Genomic DNA, 18,863 nt, shown 5'->3' on the forward strand with positions numbered 1-18,863 from the left:
GTATTTTTTTTCTATATAAAACATGTTGGCTCATTAGGGGACGTGGATAACTAATAATGAAAAGCCAGGGATGCTTTCAAAGGGAAAAAAATGCTTTTTCCAGTTGGCGCTCGTGTTGAGGTCAGGGGCATTTCCAGACAGGTGCGCATGAATTTTGCTGCATCGCTTAACATTCCCGATATCACAGAAATTTTGAAAATAAGTCAGACGTTAGGTTCCGAATGAAATGATAAATGTCATAACATTATTGTGAAAAGCCACGCCAATACAAAAATATGAGGTTGCCGAGCCTCGCCTCACCGCGTAAGCCCCACTCCCTTGCCTCTGCCACAATCCTCAGAGCTAATCGCGAAGCCGGTGAGCAAAGATTATTAGGGGACAATCGGCCTTCGCCGATTAATTGCCTTTGCGAGCGAGGCAGAGGCGAAGGCGGGAGAGGAACACCTGTGGGAAAGAAGCGCGCGGCGGCCCTGACTTGGGCGGCTCACAAGTCCGCTGGCAGCTGCTGCCGGACGCATTGTGTCGGCGTTAGCGGCGCTCTCCCTATTCCTTCATTCAGCCCGCTTTATTATTGTCTCTTTCCCTCCTTCTGGGCCCGTAGCGACGTCGCTGCCATCATGGCGCGGCGCCGAAGCTCCCCGCTGCCTGTGCCGCGTGGCCGCCACCGCTGTTGTCTCGGCCGTGACGCGCGCGCCGACACTGGCGCGCAAAGGAACAAGGCGCGATCACGCGACGAGTGCGCCTGCGAACGCGTGTCCCTCGCTGCGGGCTGCGCGTGCAGTTAACCAGCGCCAGGAGCCGCACGCGCTCAAGTCTTCGCGCGCACCCCTGTTCTTCTGGCCGTGCAGTGCACGGCCGTGCCGCATCTGTGTGCGGCAACCCCGCGTCGGAGCCTGGCCTGAAGGACGCGCGTTGCCACTTTGTGCGCGCGAGTTCGCGGACGTGCATACGGTCCTGTGACTTGGGTGTCTGCGCACGCCCCGTCCCACCTGGCGCGCGCGGGCATGATACAGGCCTGCGGCAGCCATGGCGGCCCGAGCACGAGCCGTTCTGACGTCAACGCCAACGGCAGTGCGTCCTGGTTCGGCAACCCGAAACCGTCCGAACATCGCCACGAGGCTCGGCAAGAGCGCCACGAGCGGCCGGACCACTACTACCTGAGCTCTCGCGACGCCTTCAGTCGGCGCGCCTTTCGCTGCAGAAACCACCAGGGGGGCCCCGGAAACCACAGCCAATGCCAGGCGGCGCCGTCCGACGTCAAAGTGAGCTTTCGGAACTACACCCATACGCGGCCCGCTTGTAAATTCTCCTGAGATAACGCCCATTCTTAGCCAGTCATGTTCCCCGCCGAACACTGCCGGTAGCCGAGACAAGTCTTTGCGCCTGTCAAGTGTGACGTCACCGTTCATACTCGGGTGCCTACGAGCGCGCGTAAAACTGGCAGTTAGTCGAATAGCGGTGACGTCATTGGGAGCTTAAAGCAGTAAGATCTCGTTCGCATGGCTATGGTCTGCCCGCTTAAATTCAATGAAGCCCAACAAGTTATTCGATTGAAAGGTGGAAGAAACCAGCTGAGAATACCGATGCAATAGCACGCATGATTGAGGATGGGAAAGGAGGAACCGGGGATCGATTAATCAGGCATTAATCTATTCCCGCTACACCTTGGTGAATTCTAGTGATGTGTTTGTGTTTTGTTGTTTTGCTAAAGCCCATAGCGACAAAATGTGGTCGGGGCTGAAATTCATACACCTACAACCTGTATGGTCGAAAAGGGGGCACGGTGTCTTGGGAATTATCATTTCAAATTAAAGAGTCGAAGGCAATCATCTGCACAGGCGCCGAGAATGAGAAGAATAAGTGCCCGAATCAACTTATCTGCTTACAGGAGCCTCGCCTCACACGCCGGCATTTGTACCACGCACTCTTATTCGGAAGGCGAATTTGCTGGAAAGCATTATGCCAGTGTCAGCCGTCACCCATTATAGATCTCCACGATGGTTTCAGGTGTGGCGCTAAAACAAAGCTTCCGGCTTCGCATTAACAGAATGATTCGACATTTTATAGCTTACTACATACAATAGGACTACTTTTTAGTAATAGCGGCCCGGAAAGGATGGTTTAAGCGGGGCCGGCCTCGACCTTGAACTCATCCCTCCTTCTTAACAGCCCAAATTCCCTCTCAGAATTCCCTCTTGCCGTTGAAATTTGGTTTCCCCCTTTCTTCTATCTATCTATCTATCTATCTATCTATCTATCTATCTATCTATCTATCTATCTATCTATCTATCTATCTATCTATCTATCTATCTATCTATCTATCTATCTATCATCTATCTATCTATCTATCTATCTATCTATCTATCTATCTATCTATCTATCTATCTATCTATCTATCTATCTATCTATCTATCTCTCCAGCTTTATTTGGTTACTCGTTAATAATGGTGCATTCCTTGTTAATAAATCGGCAAGTAATGAAGAGTCCTCCATCACATTCCCGATTAATTTTCCTTGACGTCACAAATGGGGAGCAACGGAGGGGTGTACTCTATCGGAACAATCACAAAAGGAGCTAACCAAAGTTGCACATATATTTTTTTAGTCTTTGTGAACAGGTGTACCAGCGTTTTCCGTCATGGTATAAAGAATAGACTAACAGAATTCGCATTCACAATTTTTTACGCCACAGTGTGAAGTTACAAATTTGACGTCACATTGCGAGCCGGAAATAGCCCGTGACGGCGATTCTTGCTTCTAAGTTTCTCTCTCGATCGAACTAAGTACTATTATGCCGGCTGCGGTATTTTTGCACTCGTCACGTTGATATATTGATACAGACAACTTGCCTGCTGGATTTATTGTTCGGTTAATTAAGTACTGAAAAACAGATACGTAAAAAGGATTATGAGGGGTACGGGCAGCAGGGGTGCATTCCTACTTGTTTACAAGATGCTGCGAATATTTCATTCTCGCTCGGAAAGCTGCAATAGGGCTATAGCTGCCATAGCGAAGTAATCACACCGAAAACGATAGATTTAAGCAAAGCAGTTTGGCCTTGTCTGAATGCATCATTCGTTAAATGGCTGCTTTCGCTTTGGCGCTTGTATTTCTATGGTGGCGCAAGGCAGTTAAGAGCGCTGTGACTCTAAGACAATCATGCGGTTCATCTTCACAACAATGCACTCGATTTATCAATCTACGCACTAAACAAAAAAAAATGGTTAATGGCGATGTTCAGAAAATCATTGGACTCAAAATTTCAGTGGGCACTGTGGCAGCACTGAACGGGAGCGTGTCGTTCATGCCTTAATTAGTTCAATTCCACAGCGCAGACAACGTGTTTCGGTCAAATGTTTTGATAGCAAGTTGCTGTCGTTCGCCATATTTCCTTTTTTGGAGGCATGTATTGGTCACTCGAACGTGCTGTGGTTAAGTTGAACCACGGTAATGCCTTAGGGTACAAGTTTTTAACCCATTACATGCGTACAGGCTGATAATAAAAGCTGGATTTCATCGAAGCGGGGGCACAAAATCAGAGGAAAAAAGCAGTTCTCTGGGTTGCTTTATCCAGAAGGGTTCATTCTATGTGGTTTAATTATTTTATTTATTCCTTAAGAGCAAGGAAGGAAGAATGTAGAAGAAAGGCAGGAAAGTTAACCTGGCTAGAGCCTAGTTTGCTATCCTGCATGTGGGAAAGGGGAAATGGGCAAAAAAGAGAGAGGAAAAAAAGAGGAAAAGTTGGACCAGACACGTATGCCCAGCACTGAAACACTGACAGTGATTGACACTGGAGGCTCTCAGTCTATAGCCTAGTGTTCAAGTTCCTCGCCCGTAGAAAACGTAATAGTTCCTTAGTCGCCTTCTGAGCTGATGACTGAGAAGGCCAGTGGCACAGAATCTTCTCCGAAAATGGCCGCCGAGAGTCTAAGTTCCTCAGTGCTGATGACAGCTTCTTCCTTGCAGGCGAGTAGCGTGGGCACTCGCATAATACGTGGCGTATCGTCTCCGATCTGCCGCACGTTTCGCATTCCGCCCTTGCTGCCATTCCTATTAAGTACGAGTAAGCATTTGTGAATGCCACCCCCAGCCAGAGACGGCAAAGAAGAGTTGCGTCAGACCGTGGGAGGCCTAGTGGAAGGGGACGTTGCAGGTGCGGGTCAAAGGCACCAATGCGTGCACATGTGAAATCTTCTGGAGACCATTGGGAGATAGCTGTTTCCCGGGCAAGAATGCGGAGGGTCCTAGCTGCGTCCGTCCTAGACAATGGGATGAGTACAGTTGTCGCTGTTTGATGCGCCAGCCGGGCGGCAGCGTCCGCACTTTCGTTGCCGACAATGCCGCAGTGGCTAGGAAGCCACTGTAAGGTGACATCATGACCCGCCTGGGCAGCACGGTCGTACACCATTCTTATTTCTGTCAGGAGCTGTTCGTGAGGTCCCCGGCACAGCGCTGACTGGAGTGACTGAAGTGCAGGCTTCGAATCACAGAAGATAGCCCATCTGCGGCACGAACTTTGCTCGATGGTGTGAAGAGCGCTATGGATGGCCGTAAGTTCTGTAGCCATGGATGTTGTAAGATTGGCTATCTTGAATTTGCGGCACAGTGACAGTCGTGGTATAACAACAGCTCCTTTCAGAACCCGACGATGTTACCGAGCCAACAGTGTATACATGGGTTCGGTCACTGTATGCCTCGTGCATGTAAGTTAAAGCGAGCTGTTGCAGGGCCGGAATTGGAAGATCACGTTTTTTGTCACTCCTGGGATATCTAGGCACACTCGGGGCTGCATCACACACCACAGCGGAACGAGCGGTCTCATCGCCGGAGTGTAGTTCGATGGAATGCTGCTGTTGTGGGCAGCTGCTACCCTTGCGAACGACGCCCGGGGACGGGTCGCTGGTATTCCCGCTAGGTGATGACCAGGTAGACGGGCGAGGTGCCTGATATGTGTCCTGAGTATTTCAACGTCCACAGAGGTTGCCAAAGGGTGATTTCGAGCGAGGGCAATGGTCGCTGCTGTGGACGTACATCGTGGTAGGCCAAGACAGGTTCGCAGGGCCTGAGCTTGTATACCCGGAAGTGACCGAGTAGTTGTGCGGCACGCTCCAGAAAGGACAGGGGCACTGTATCGCAGACAGCTCAAGAACAGCGCGTTGTAGAGCTGTAACATCGACTTCAGTGGTGTTCCCCACGTCTTGCCGCCGATGAGTTTGCGCACATGCACCACTGCAGAGAGCCTCTTCTTTAGAACGTTAACATGAGCGCTCCAAGAAAGGCCTCTGTCGACAACTATGCCGAGAAACTTGTGATTTCTCACATAAGACACGCTTTCACCATTAATATACAAAGGGTATGCATACATAGGCTTTCGTGTAAACGGAAGCACGGCGCATTTGCTGCTGGATATTTCCAACCCTTGTCCGTGTAGATATGAGGTCGTCAAGTCTGCGGCATTTTGCAGTCAGGCGCGCACATGCCGACGAGTCACGCCATCTGCCCAAACACATATATCGTAGGCGTATATCGACACGTGAACCCTCCTTGGAAGGCGAGAAATCAGGCCAATAAGTGCAAGGTTCAACAGTGTAGGGCTCAGGACGCCTCCTTGGGGAACACCATGGTGAGTATAGTGAGCTGATGTCGGCCCATCTGCAGTCATAACAAAGAATGACCTCTCTGTTAGGTAGTTCCGTATCCACTGGTAGACCCGGCCACGGAGCCCCACAGCCTGCAGTACTTTAAGAATCGCATCGTGCTCCACGTTATCGTAGCCCCCTTTAACGTCGAGGAACAACGCAGCACATAACCGCTTCGCACTTTTGCGCTGCTGCACAAAAGTCACCAAATCAATAACGCAGTCAATGGTTGAGCGTCCACGACGGAATCCAGCCATGACATCAGGGTAGACATTGTAACGCTCCAGGAACCACTCCAGACGTGCGAGAATGATTCGCTTCATCAGCTTTCAAACGCAACTTGCAAGTGCAACTGGTCGGTATGCCATTGGATCCAGCATAGATTTTCCGGGCTTCAGGAGCGGAACGAGGCGGCTGGTCTTCCATTTTTGAGGAACGGAACCATCCCACCATAGGTCGTTGAAATATTCCAGCAAGGCTTGTCGGGCATCCTTGGCAAGGTGACGGAGAGCAGCATATGTGACTCCATCAGGCCCAGGAGACGAAGATCACTTGCATGCAGCCAATGCCACCTGCAGTTCTTCCATGCTAAATGGAACGTCCATCATTGAATCCCGCGATGCAGGGATGTCACTGGCGAGCAGTAGTCCAGAAGAGCCTGCTCTACTGGCTATCCTCACGCAGAAGTCCTCGGCCACTTCGAGCTCTCGGCGGTTCTGGGGAATAGCCAGGGCCTTCAATTGGGAGCGCTGCTCTACAGGAGTCATTAGCCCTTGCACAGTTTTCCATATCATCGACAAAGGCTTGCGAGGGTCCAGCGTGTCACAAAAATATTTCCAACGTTGTGCTTGCACTTGGGCAATGCGTCGCTGGATCTTCTTTTGCGTTCGTCTGCAAATTCTCAAATCTTCGAGACATTTCGTTCGGCGGTATCTGCGTACGGCGCGGCGACGAACAGCACGAAGGCGCTCCAGCTCCACGTCAAACTCGGTCACTTTTGGAGACAGCCGGACGGAACGCTTGCAGGCTTGGAGTGTGCTTTCAATGACGGACTCTAGATATTCAAGCTCATCGCTCCGGCAAATTTCGTCCATCCTTGATTGTAATTTCGACCACTCGGTTACCAGAATAACATTAGGATCGGAGGAACTTCGTAATCCATTTATCTTTAAATAGGTTGGACTGTGGTCGCTTCCACGAGTTTCTATGTCTGGGAACCACTGTGCACGGGCCGATAAACATCGTGACACAAACGTCAAGTCTAAACAACTGCCGTAGTTCATTCCACGTAAATAAGTGGGGCTTCCGTCGTTTAGTAGGCACAGCCCATGGTCTGAGGCAAAAGCTACTGAGCTTGTACTAAGGTTGTACATATTACATATGAGGGCGGCGATGGTGCAAAATACCTGTTAAAGGAGCATTAAAACTGAATAACATTTTGTCTCCACTGAAAGGTCACACGTTTCGCAACTTTTTCTGCTTTTCCTTGTCCGCAACGGCGCTCTTTTGCTTGGAAATAGATTTCTGTTCCACTTGTCACCGTCTTTTTCAAGACGGAATAGAACGCGTTACTGAATGGGCTTACCCAGGAGAAGGTGTTGAAAACACACGTGCACTTAGCCAGAGTTTGTGGTGAACAACCACGCTGACGCCTGATTTCTACGATGAGTAGATTCCACGAATAAACACCTACTTTTGCCGCGAATCGTTGTTTAAGCATACGCTATCACTAAGAGAGAGCAATAACTTTCTCACTCATGTGCGTGAAACTTTGGCTGCATATGTGCACCTAGGCAAAACGTTTGACTGAAATAGAAACTGACACGAAGCTTCCCGACCATAGCAGTAACGGGATGTCTGGCTAATGTTTAACAACTTGAGTTCGTGTCTTTTTAAAAACATGCACAACAAATGTTTTCACGTGTATTCATTTCTGGTTTTTATATTGTTTCTTGCCTTACTGCGCTTTCACAAAAATTTCCGAACAAGCTCCACCAATCTCATTTCAGCGTTCACGATTTGTGACGTCACAAATCGTAGTGCGGAAAAATATATGCGGTGGAGGCACCTGCCTTCACGGATTTGACTTCTTTGGTGTTTTTAAACAACCGTTGATGCCGCGAATGTTTTACTTTTGATCTCGGCACTGCAGTCTACAATGTGTGCCAACTTGATTTCACACTTGTGTTCCTTTCCGTGAACAATATTTAACAAGGGTAATAAGTTTTGCATAAGGCATGGCAGCAGAAAATAGGAGTTAAAAAAGTTTAAGTAGTACGTAATGTTGGGCATTGATGGCCAGATGTTCGAGAAAACTAAGCAACACACAAGAAGCATACCAGTTTAAGAAAAAAAAAGGTGTATATTACAAACGTCAGTAACCACAGCCCCCGCTCCTGTGCTGGGACTCCGCTTTGTATTTGTGAAGAATAAACGAAGAGCTGTAATCAGAGCGATGTGCGGACTGTGGATGACGCTACATCGACAGGTAGCAAACTCCAAAGATGCGATTGCGCCGACAAAAAGGATTTCTAGTATGCTGATATTTGATCAGATATAAGCTCTACTGGGCGGGTGTGGTAACAAGTGCGATGACGTTCGGTGTGGTGGATTTAATGATGTGTGCTGTAGTTTTGGATCGCAGCAAGCGCTGTAAAAAATCATGTGAGAAGAAGAAAAACTAAGCAGTGTAAGTATTTTGATGTGGTTTTGGGGCAGGTGTGGTGAGGTTAGGAAGACAGCTGAGACAGCTGAGACAGCTGAGCGAGCAGTGGAATAGATTGCCTGTTGATGTGTTTTCGGCGCGTGATGTGTCGGATTTTGAAAAGCGTGTACTTTCTGCAATATTTTAAACATTCACTGTGCCGCTACTTTTCTTTGTGTACTGCTATCATTCCTGTTTTTTGCCAGTTCCTTATTTTTTCTTTCTGTTTTTTCACACTTGTTTGACTGTTTTCAAAATATGTACCAATTTACCATGCGGATTGATGCTTTTTTTATGTAATTAATCTCTGCCCACCTGCTTGGTCTTCGGACTGCAGTATGTCTTAAATAAATAAATAAATAAATAAATGTCTTCCAAGTCAATTGCCAAATAAGGTTGGGACGGATGTCGGGTCGATGCAGCATACTGTAGCTTTGGAGGAACGGGGGAGAGGTAATGTGGTTTTATTATTATTATTACAATGAGGGAGAGGGTGTCTGCCTGCTTTATACTGCAGCGAAAGTAGCCATCTATCCTTGTAGCTTCTGAGCAAATGACGCAGACATGCAGTGCCACGACAATGATGCTGTCATATGAAACCCGAGATATTTAGACGATGTGACCGTAGTACTCGTCAACTTTTACACAGCTTGGAAAATATTTTTAACAGATTCTTCATTTCTTTGCCGTGTACATGAAAAATTAAGACTGACGCTTTTCGATGCTTTGAACCGTGACGTCGAATGCCCAAAATCCTATACTCCAGTTCAGTTCTCCGAGTCCACCATGCTAATCAAACACTGCGAGCAAACAGTGCGATATGTTTCGTAGATGCGTTTTTACCCTATTTCTTGTTTCTTGGTGGGACAGTGTTCGCTGTGGGGTGCGAAAGGCGTAGCGGATATTAATAGCATTTTGCACTGTTATTACGTTAACTTTGCAGGGTCAGGTGATCAGCTCTTGCTTCGCGAAGATTAGCCGTAGGCACCCAGTTTCAAAATTGGGGCCGCATTTTTTATAGGACCGTCGCTGATTAAATCTGTCGTCAAGCCATGGGGTTTCCGCTCTGAAAAAGAAATTACCGGGCTCAAAATTATTAAACCCAGGGCAGCGAGGATCGAGGTGCAAGAAGTGTACGCAAGACAAGCATCATAACTTGGACAGAGATAAAAGAATCGATCAGAGATTAGCCGAACTACCGGTTAAACTGGACAACTTGATGCATGGGAGCGGCGTTCGGTAGCACATTATTGGGGTTATTCCGGCCACTTTTGAGCGCGCAAGAAGCTCTATTGTAGAGTTATCCCCTGGAGGCCAAAATACTCGTGCGAGTGGCGAAGTTTAAAAGCCACCTGACGGCGTCGCCACGCGAATGCCGAAACCAAGCATGTCAAAACAGTTGCCTAAACGGTGTTCGCAATGTCTGTGACCTTCTCTTAGAGGCAATGTTGGCAAAGTTCTGTCAGAGATGTTAACGTATACGCATTGCACGCGCGCTGGAATGCTTTGGGTGAGCGAGCAACGACTGATGGCAATTTCATTTTTCTTCTCGAGTCCCTAGAATGAAGAAGGCGCAGAACGTAGCGGCGGGACCCCTGACTCTTCATTATTCCACTCTTCGTTCGCATGCGGAGTCAATCATAGTTCTCTGCCTCATTATTCTGCCGGACTCCATCCAGGGACGAGGAGAGGAGTCATTCCTCCAAGAGTGGCATCCCATTCTTCTCCGCAGTCCACCAATACTTCATCTCATACTAAGTCGGATCGGCATCAGGCTCAGTATTCTATTCGTCAAGTACAAATCCATCGCCCCCGTGTTACCGAAGAGGCGGTGGCGAAGAGGACGGCGACGATGCGTCGAGCCGTACGTGCGTACGCGCAGAGAATTGATTGTTCGTAGGCAAACAGTCTATGGTAAAAGTGGAGGCCGTGCTACGTAGGTCGTAGGGTACAACGTAGGCTATTGTAAAACGTAGAGCTAGAACAAATGTAGAGCCGCGCCGAACAAGAAAGAAAGGCTGCGTCGCCATCTTCAGAATTCAGGTAGTAAGTTGTGCCGTAGCGCAGCGCTGCGGAACAAAGGCGCTCGTGACGTAATCGCAGGCGGCACAACTGCCAGTTAACCCCACGCGGTTCCTGCGCAAGCGAATGGCCCTCTTTTGGGGTCTCGCTTGGCCGCCGGAGCCCGCGACGCAAACAAAGCGGGGAGGCGCCGACAAAGTCCACCGCGGCGAGGGCCGAAGAATAGCATATTGACGCGCGTGCTGCGTAATCGACTAACAAGCGGATCGTCGTGACGTAAGGAAGAACGCGCGTGGGCGGACGACAAAAGCGGGGCTACAGGCAAGCCCACGCAGTGCGGCACTATACCAGTGCTGTGCGGCATACCGCAGGTTAAAAAAAAAGGGGGGGGGGGGGGGATAGAAACGAAAACTGCAGGTGGTGGGATCAAACACGGCCAACAGCTGACGGTGAGGCGAGGGCCTACCCGTCAGGGCCGCCGCGCTTGTCAGGTCCGGCATTGTTTTGAACTGTGCCCGTCGCTTGCATTCCGCTACAAAAATGACAACGAAGGGTGTTTTGGCCCTCTGTACTTGTTAGATGTCGTGCAGTCGCACGTTATATTATTCTAAACGTAAAAGCTGCGTCCTCGTCCTCGTTTCTGCTCTTCTTGTCCTGCGAATCGGTCGGAATGCTTAAAGGATCGCAGCTGCACATTGCATCATTTCCGCACCTTGACATAATAAACATTGCTCGTGGTCCCACGCCATTTGGCGGGAGCAGATGCGGGCTAGCGCCTCTTCGCAGTCCTGCTCTGCACGACTATGCACTCCATCAGCCCGGAGGCACAATTTTGTAATGAGGTATCTTAAGGATTAATGACGCTGGCCCCGTCCTGCCCGTTGCCCGCCCGCTGGGTTCTTTTCGTTTTCCGCATATTCAATCGCCTGCACAGCATTGTTTTTGCTTTGCTGCCTCCTTTAAAACTCGCAGTGGGCCCAAGAAGCTCGCGATGCAACTTCGCAACACGCCATTTATTTTATTCCGGTGCCCCACTGTCACCTCTTAATAGTTTACGGACACGGTGAAGAGACCGACTGAGCGGGCGAAGCAGGATATACATCTCGAAGAAATATTCACGTAATATGTTTGCCCCACTAAAATACCCGCTGCGGTGGCCCAGTGGCTAAGGCGTTCTGCGGCTGAGCAGGATGTCGCGGGTTCGATTCCCGGCCGCCGCGGCCGCTTTTCTGATGGAGGCGAAAAGCAAAAACGCCCGTGTGTACGAGATTTCGGCGCACGTTAAAGATCCCCTGGTGGTCAAAATTAACCTGGTGACCTCCACTGCGGCGCGCCTCATCGCCTGCGTTGCGTCGGCGCGTTAAACCCCACAATCAATCCCCAATTGCCACATTAAAATTGCCACCGCGCCTACTTTGATGGCTCTAACGACATCCTACCAGTTTTATTTTCTCTAACAGCCCGTGCCGGCTTTGCATAACGACGTGCTGTGCTGTCGTAAACCACATGAACTCCGTTTGATGGTGCTTCGGAGACATGAAGTGGTTGCAGCAGGCGACTTAACTGAATGGAGAACTCTATAGCTTGTCGTTTCGGCCGCAACGTATTGCATTTGCTTTGAGCGCTCAACCGGCACCACCCATCAGAGTCCTGTGAGTGGGAAAACGAAACAAAATCGCGGGCGTCGTGACAGTTACGGCTCGTTAACTGCTCTTCACGTCGGGCTGAAACCACATTGCTACGTTTTTTTTTATTAATTATCAGTGGGTATTCTGAACCACAACCCCCCGCCGTAACAAATGACGGGAACTGCAGGAATCACTTCGGCGAAAAGCGGGGCTAGTCATGCACGCGATTCGACACCTGAGAGGCAAGCAACATTGCGCAACACAGAATATCATGACTGTTTGCTTTATGCAACATCCCCAGCCTTTCGTCATATACGTACGTACGTGCAGTCAAGAACAAAAGATTACGGGCTATGAGATGAGCATGTTAGTTGATTTCATCGAAATAGGAATCTACACCCGACATTTTGTTGTAGCCAAATGGTGCCCCAGGGCTCATAATTCTCTGAATTCACCCCGTTGACCGCAGTTATTTGTCGTTCGGGCGTAATGCGGAGTCGTGCTAATAGGCATTTCTAGGAATGGAAACACTCGTTGGGCGGCTGGAGAACATAGTCTGCTTCCAGAGATGACAATTGGCCAGTTGGCGCTCCGGGAGTAGTATTGATTTTTTCTCGCTAACGCCTTCGATGGCGTTATGTAGAACAGCATAACCATTTCTGTTCCTGAAAGGACAAGTGTTAGTATAGCATCGCTGAAAATGGTGTACTGACGGAAAAGACACGAACAAAATCGGGCAGAAGTTAACGGGCCAAACGGTGATTGCCCATACGGTCTACTTTCTTCCTGTTGTGTTTTTCTCCTTTAGACTCCTCGGCGTTCTTGTGCAGTTCCCGCTGCCCCCTGTTTATTATTTTTTTGTATTGCACTCGCCAATTTGCGTACCCATTTTTAGTGATGCTTTTTTTTTTTTTTTACCGCACTGGTTCCGGGCCGTAGTTGCGGGTCTGAACAAGTTCACTACGCAATCGTGACGAAATTTGGTTACAGAAATTACCTTTTATAGCACGACGTAAAATGTCGGGGCCGTGAAATCTCAAACATACCACAAATGCTATGGCCTAGCTGAAAAACTTCCTCTAGTTTATTTGATAAGTTACGTTAAGTAAATAGACAAATATTAGTCGTGGCATGGTGCTAACAAGGTTTTCTCGTCATCGAGTCAGAAATTTTTTGCAAACAATGCGCCCAAGCAGTTTTACACGAGAAAACAGGTCAGGAAAGTAAGTTACATCTGCACGCTTCGGCTGTTTCGTTTTCATTTTGTTGGCGCTGTTCACTTTTGATTGATTGATTGTGGGGGTTTAATGCGCCGACGCAACGCAGGCGATGAGGCGCGCCGTAGTGGAGGGCTCCGGATTAATTTCGACCACCTGGGGATCTTTAACGTGCGCCGAAATCTCGTACACACGGGTGTTTTTGCTTTTCGCCTCCATCAGAAAAGCGGCCGCCCCGGCCGGGAATCGAACCCGCGACATCGTGCTCAGCAGCGCAACGCCTTAGCCACTGAGCCACCGCGGCGGGTGCTGTTCACTTTTGCCACCTGTTGTCAAGTATAGATGGTCACACGGCAGCTTGACATGACCGTTCATTGGCTGCGATATTTTTTTGAAGCGAAGCTCGATACTCAGTGCAATGGCACTTGCGAGTACGTATTCGTAAATGGTGCTAATGGCATGTGGAAAACAGCTGTGATAGCCGTGCGTGAAGCCTCTGGAAACAGTAACAAGGGCCCTTTGCGTAGCAGCTTCATTCACGGTTGACTGGCTTGCTTATGACATGTTTGAAAGTTCAACCAACGCTGCCATTAGCATATATGTTACCTGAAAATTTAGTTGTCTGGCTTCAAAGAAGGAGTATGTCACTAGTGCAAGCAGTGCATTGCCTGCACTTTCTCAATGATTACGGATAAATTCGAGATACTCTCACCAGTTTGTTCGGCATTCGGGGACGACACGAAGAAACAAAGACACGGTGCACACTTCGCTAATAAGCTGGCCTCCTGGGTTCTTTTTTTGTTGTTGTCGTTCAAGATATCAAGCTACGTTTAAAATCTGCAGGCGAGTTGATCTATAGGCATATTGTAAAATGGGGCGCGATGATTAACACGGAAGAATAGCAAAAAGACTGCCGAATCACTGGACCGGGAAACTGCTGAATTTTTGTTTGATGAACCCCGATTATACAGTTCTCAGAAGGCGGCACGGCGGAAAAATATGCAGGCAATTTATAAATAGGCAGGCATTTCAAATTAATGTAATTTTAATAAGTTTATAAGTAGGTAGGCAAAATATGCGGGTCAGAAATAAAGCACGAGACGAGAACTGGTAAGCTCGATGGGGCTGCAATCCAGGTTTAACGCGTGTAAAAAAAAAAAACATTTCCGTGTGATGAACAGAAACAGGCGGCTTACACCCTTTGCTCCTTCTTTCCTTATTTAAAACGCCTTTATCACTTACCATGTTAGCTGACAGTGTCTATACAGGGTGGTAGCTTATAGGCACTGGCACCTCATACCTATTTACTTATTACCTGTTACTTATGAGTGATTGTCTATCACTTATTACCTTTTGGAGAATTGACGAGCACCCAAAGCCTTTGATATGCATCGCGAGATGCGTGCCGGATCTACACTTGGCCTATATGACGCACCGTAGTGGAGGACTACGCGCTGATTTAGACCGAATGGTAATCTTTAATGTGCGCCGAAATGGCGACTCATGGGTGGTTTCCTTTTCCGCCTCTATCAGGCAAAAAGTTGCCGCGACCGAGATCGAAACCGCGTCCTTGTGCTCAGAAGCCCTAGCCTCTGAGCCACCGTAAAGTTAAGTGAAGTGAAGTGAAGGGAAGGGAAGTGAAGTGAAGTGTGGGTTGATGCCTTCACTCTCCACTTCGTGCCTGCAAGCACATCCGAAGGCCGTAGTTATCGTCAGCACAGAACGAAACACCGTAATTTCCATGGTATTTACATTTCCTACATATTTCCTTTCGAAGCGAATGACTAACTAAAAGGGTTTTAGGCAGCGTTCTGGGGAGGTCGTATGTCTGCTCTTGCTCTAGGGTAAATGTAGTGACGTGTATGCGATTCTGGCAACTCCTCTTGAGGGGAACTCCTCTGGCAACTTCCCCCCCCCCCCCCCCTCTCTCTCTCTCTCTCTCTCTCTCTCTCTCTCTCTCTCTCTCTCTCTCTCTCTCTCTCTCTCTCTCTCTCTCTCTCTCTCTCTCTCTCTCTCTCTCTCTCTCTCTCTCTCTCGCGCGCGCGCGCGCGCGCGCGTCTTGTTACAGGCGTACTTCCGTCCGTAAGAGGCGTAGTACATAGCGCAATCTGACCGAAGAGCCGAAATGAACAAAGTGGTCAATCACTGAGGCGTTTAGGGAGCACGGATAATTCCGGCGTAAATTTGGGGGTGGAAGGTAAGGAGAGGAGAAATGATCGATAAATTGGCAGGTGGAAATGATGGAGTCAGAACCATTACACACGCGGTATAGTGTCAGATCACCCCAGTTTCTGTCGCGTACTCTTATGTAGCCAGAAGACGCCCCAGTGCCTCCACTTGCGGAGAAATTAAATCTTTGGAAGTGGACCGCTGTAGCAACAAAAATAAAACATGGTGTTATCAGGTCTCGTAAATAACCAAGCATATCTGACCAAGGATTGCGATACGAACTTGTCGCACTGCGCGAGCGTTAACACATTAACATATTTTACAGACAAACGTTATTTGATGTGCGCTGACCCTATATGGACAAACGTGGAATAAAACATTTGAAACCAAGCCAAAACATTGATTACACATCTGAAATCTGTTTAAAACATGGGGAAGAATAACCGGGACCGGTCGTTGATGTAGCCGTGAAACATGCAAGTTAAATAACTCCACTCAAAACAGAGAACTTATTAATTAGGTCGTAAGAATTGTTGCCCAATGTCACGTCAAAAAAGTTTCCCAACTATTACCCAGTTTCCTTTTGTGCTGCTGCAATGGAGGAATTCAATTAGACTTTTCAAGAACACTGTGACATAAGCAAGAAAGGAATTACACAAAAAATATCTTTCTAAGGAGAATAAAGAAGTACAGCTCGGGAATGAGAATGGCTATAGCATTGAGAGTGGTCGCAGATGCAAAAAAAGGGGGAGGGTCATTAGGACCACCCCGTTTCATGATGCTGCGGCAGAGTAGGGAAAATTAAACACCAAGCGACACTTTACGACAATCCCACTTTTACAGAAGTTTCTGCGTATAACGTCCCCTCTCAAAATGACTCGTAGGTCCGCTTCATCAGAACGCACCTAAGCAATCAGTCATTGCTATGAAATGGGCTCAGTATGCGATTTCACTCGAAAAATGTAGTCCGCGCTTTGATATCACGCAATGCAAGTATGACGTTTCTGTCACAGCGCAGATATTATCTTCGAATAAAATATTATGCAGGCATCCTTATACGTCGAATTTGCTCCCCTAAACGCAGCGAGTAGTCATTTAGGTGCATGTCGTGGCGAAACAGAGCCACCGGCATTTTTTTTTTATTCTTAGCATTATTTAGGTCCTACAGGTACAGTATTGGAGACCTGAAACGTGATCACGAAAATATGAACCGAAACACACAAATAGCGTGATTCGTTTCCATGCAGGTCAAATTGACGCACGGCTCAATTACAAATATGGAAAGTGCGGCTCTCCAAATATATCAACAGCGCGCCGTTATTGGACCTCCGCAAACAGTATTTTTTCAATTTTGCGTGTTCTGGTTCATATTTTTGGGTGTTCGCATTTCACTTTTCCATGACTACGTATCCGACGGATCCTGATCCGTCTTGCCTCTACCCCACCCGACTGGCTGCGGTGGCAGCCTTAGAGTTTCTCACTAGCTTACCTAGAGTGGAATCTGGCGCTAGTGCCAACGCAATTCTGCGAAAGCGCTCCATGACTCCACGGGCGTCGCCGTAGTGTGTGTTTCAGCCGGAAGTGTGGCGTGGCATGTCCGGCAACGTCTTTGTGGCTACGAAAATTGCTCTTTTGTTAAAACAATTGCTGACAAACGTGCGGCCATTATTCAACTTTACTTCGTAGAAAAATACTGTGTTAGAGTGCTTAGGCTGAGAAATAAATTTCGCGGTTAGAAAGACAAATAAGTAGGCGTCTCCTATTTGGGTCACGCCGCCAGATACAGAGGGCCGTCTCGGATATATTTATCAGTTATTACATACTCCGGAGTATAAACTGTTTTGTTCGTTTTTTGGTAATATTTAGCAGAAAATAAACTAATTTCATTGTCTTAAACTGTGTTGCTGCTTCCCCTCAAGTCTGTTTTATTATCGTCTGCTACGCGCTTTGGCAAGCAAAGCAACAGCTGCAACAGATGCAACAGCTATAGAGACGCAAGAGTGATGTCTTCGGTTGCATTTATTTGTTCGGCCCGAGCAGATATAAATAAACCTAGAGGAGAAACCTACTACGGCAAGTAAGACTTAAAGCACGCGCGCAAAGCATTATGAAATTGCATGAATGCTTTAAATTGTAAATAAACCCCGGCTTGTCGAGTCGCCATGAAAGTTGCCTCATGGCGCCTGTCTGAGGCCATGCATGCTTCGAGGGGGTAACCACATGCAGCGACGGCAACGAACGACGCGAAAATCGTAACTCAATGCAAACAGATAGTGTGGGCGACAGCGACAAGCGAAGAAATTTATACACAGGCCGCCAGGGCCGCCGCCATCGCTCGCTTTTTGGCCGGCCAGAAGCAGCCCACAAGCCAGCGGCAGCGACAAAGACGGAGGGCATTGGCGGCAGTGTATTAATTTATTTCGCTTGTCGCTGTCGCCCACACTATCGGTTTGTTTTACCCATGCATTGAGTTGCGTTTTTCGCGTCGCTTGTCGCCGTCGCTACATGTGGTTACCCCTTCATCTTAAGAAACCACCCGCTAACGCGAGCACATACGTTGAGTGCAAGTCATGCCAAAAACGGAAAAGCATGCCGAAACAGGACTAGCGAATACTTCCGAGCCAAGAAGTCTAATCCGAAGCACTTTGCACTAGCCACTTGCTGCCAACCCAATTCTCACACTACCCACAATTCCTGTGGTGGCGTGTGATTGCAGCGACAGTTTCCACTCTAGCTAATATAGAGAAACACTATGATGCCAGCAGCTAAACAGCCGTGCAGAGCGTGCACGGAGGAGCGGCAGCACGAACGTCTTCACACACGCACCGAGGCTGTCAATCGACCTCTCAAAACCGATTTCGAAGTGGTGCGCTCCAGTTGCGCTGACATCGATGCTTGAATTAAAGGTTGTTTATAACTCCCAGTCTTGAAGAGCTACTCGTCGTGTGAGAGAAGGCGAGGCCTCGCGAGTAGACACTGTGTCGGGCGGCCGCCGAGCGTCGCCGTCAAGAAACAACGGCGCCTACAAAACCTGGCCTCTTTTTGTAGGCGACGTCGTGAGACTTCGTATACGCGGTTATTGTGACCATTAAATCGAATTACAGTAGAATTTCGATAAACGAAAATCGCTTAAACGGAATTGCCGCTTCAACGGAACAATAGCCTGTAAGTTGGTTGGTTTTGTATTCAGATAATGTAAAAAAACTCTCGGTAATCGGAACTATAAAATTTTCGCGTCATCTTGAACGGAACCAGAAATAGAACTTCTTGTGAAACCCACTGGCATGAGAATCAGCTTTTTATGGTTCCGGCTGTTTTGTTTTTGTTCTTTCTTCCTCCACGTTTATTTAGCCTCGTTGGCCTCGTAAGCCTCGTGTCGTTAACGGTCAGCCGTGTTAGCGCAACGAATGTAACATCGCAGTTCTTGTTCCATTCGTTCGGTCGCGATTCAAGACGCCAACGTTACAGGGCTCAGCTCTTGCCG

General features: G+C 48.3%; 1 protein-coding gene across 1 annotated transcript in view; it reads left to right on the forward strand.

Moving 5' to 3' along the window:
• The first annotated feature begins 578 nt into the window (after positions 1–578).
• LOC144139011 (uncharacterized) overlaps positions 579–18,863 on the forward strand; it is a 127,164-nt gene continuing 108,879 nt past the window's right edge. Inside the window, exon 1 of the mRNA XM_077671513.1 lies at positions 579–1,262. Coding sequence (XP_077527639.1) covers positions 1,005–1,262 — 258 coding nt within the window. The 5' untranslated portion in view covers positions 579–1,004. The remainder of the gene's footprint in view (positions 1,263–18,863) is intronic.

Source organism: Haemaphysalis longicornis, unplaced genomic scaffold (genome assembly GCF_048455015.1).
Source record: "Haemaphysalis longicornis isolate Haplotype H1 unplaced genomic scaffold, Haemaphysalis longicornis Haplotype H1 scaffold_1, whole genome shotgun sequence".
NCBI lineage: Eukaryota > Metazoa > Arthropoda > Arachnida > Ixodida > Ixodidae > Haemaphysalis > Haemaphysalis longicornis.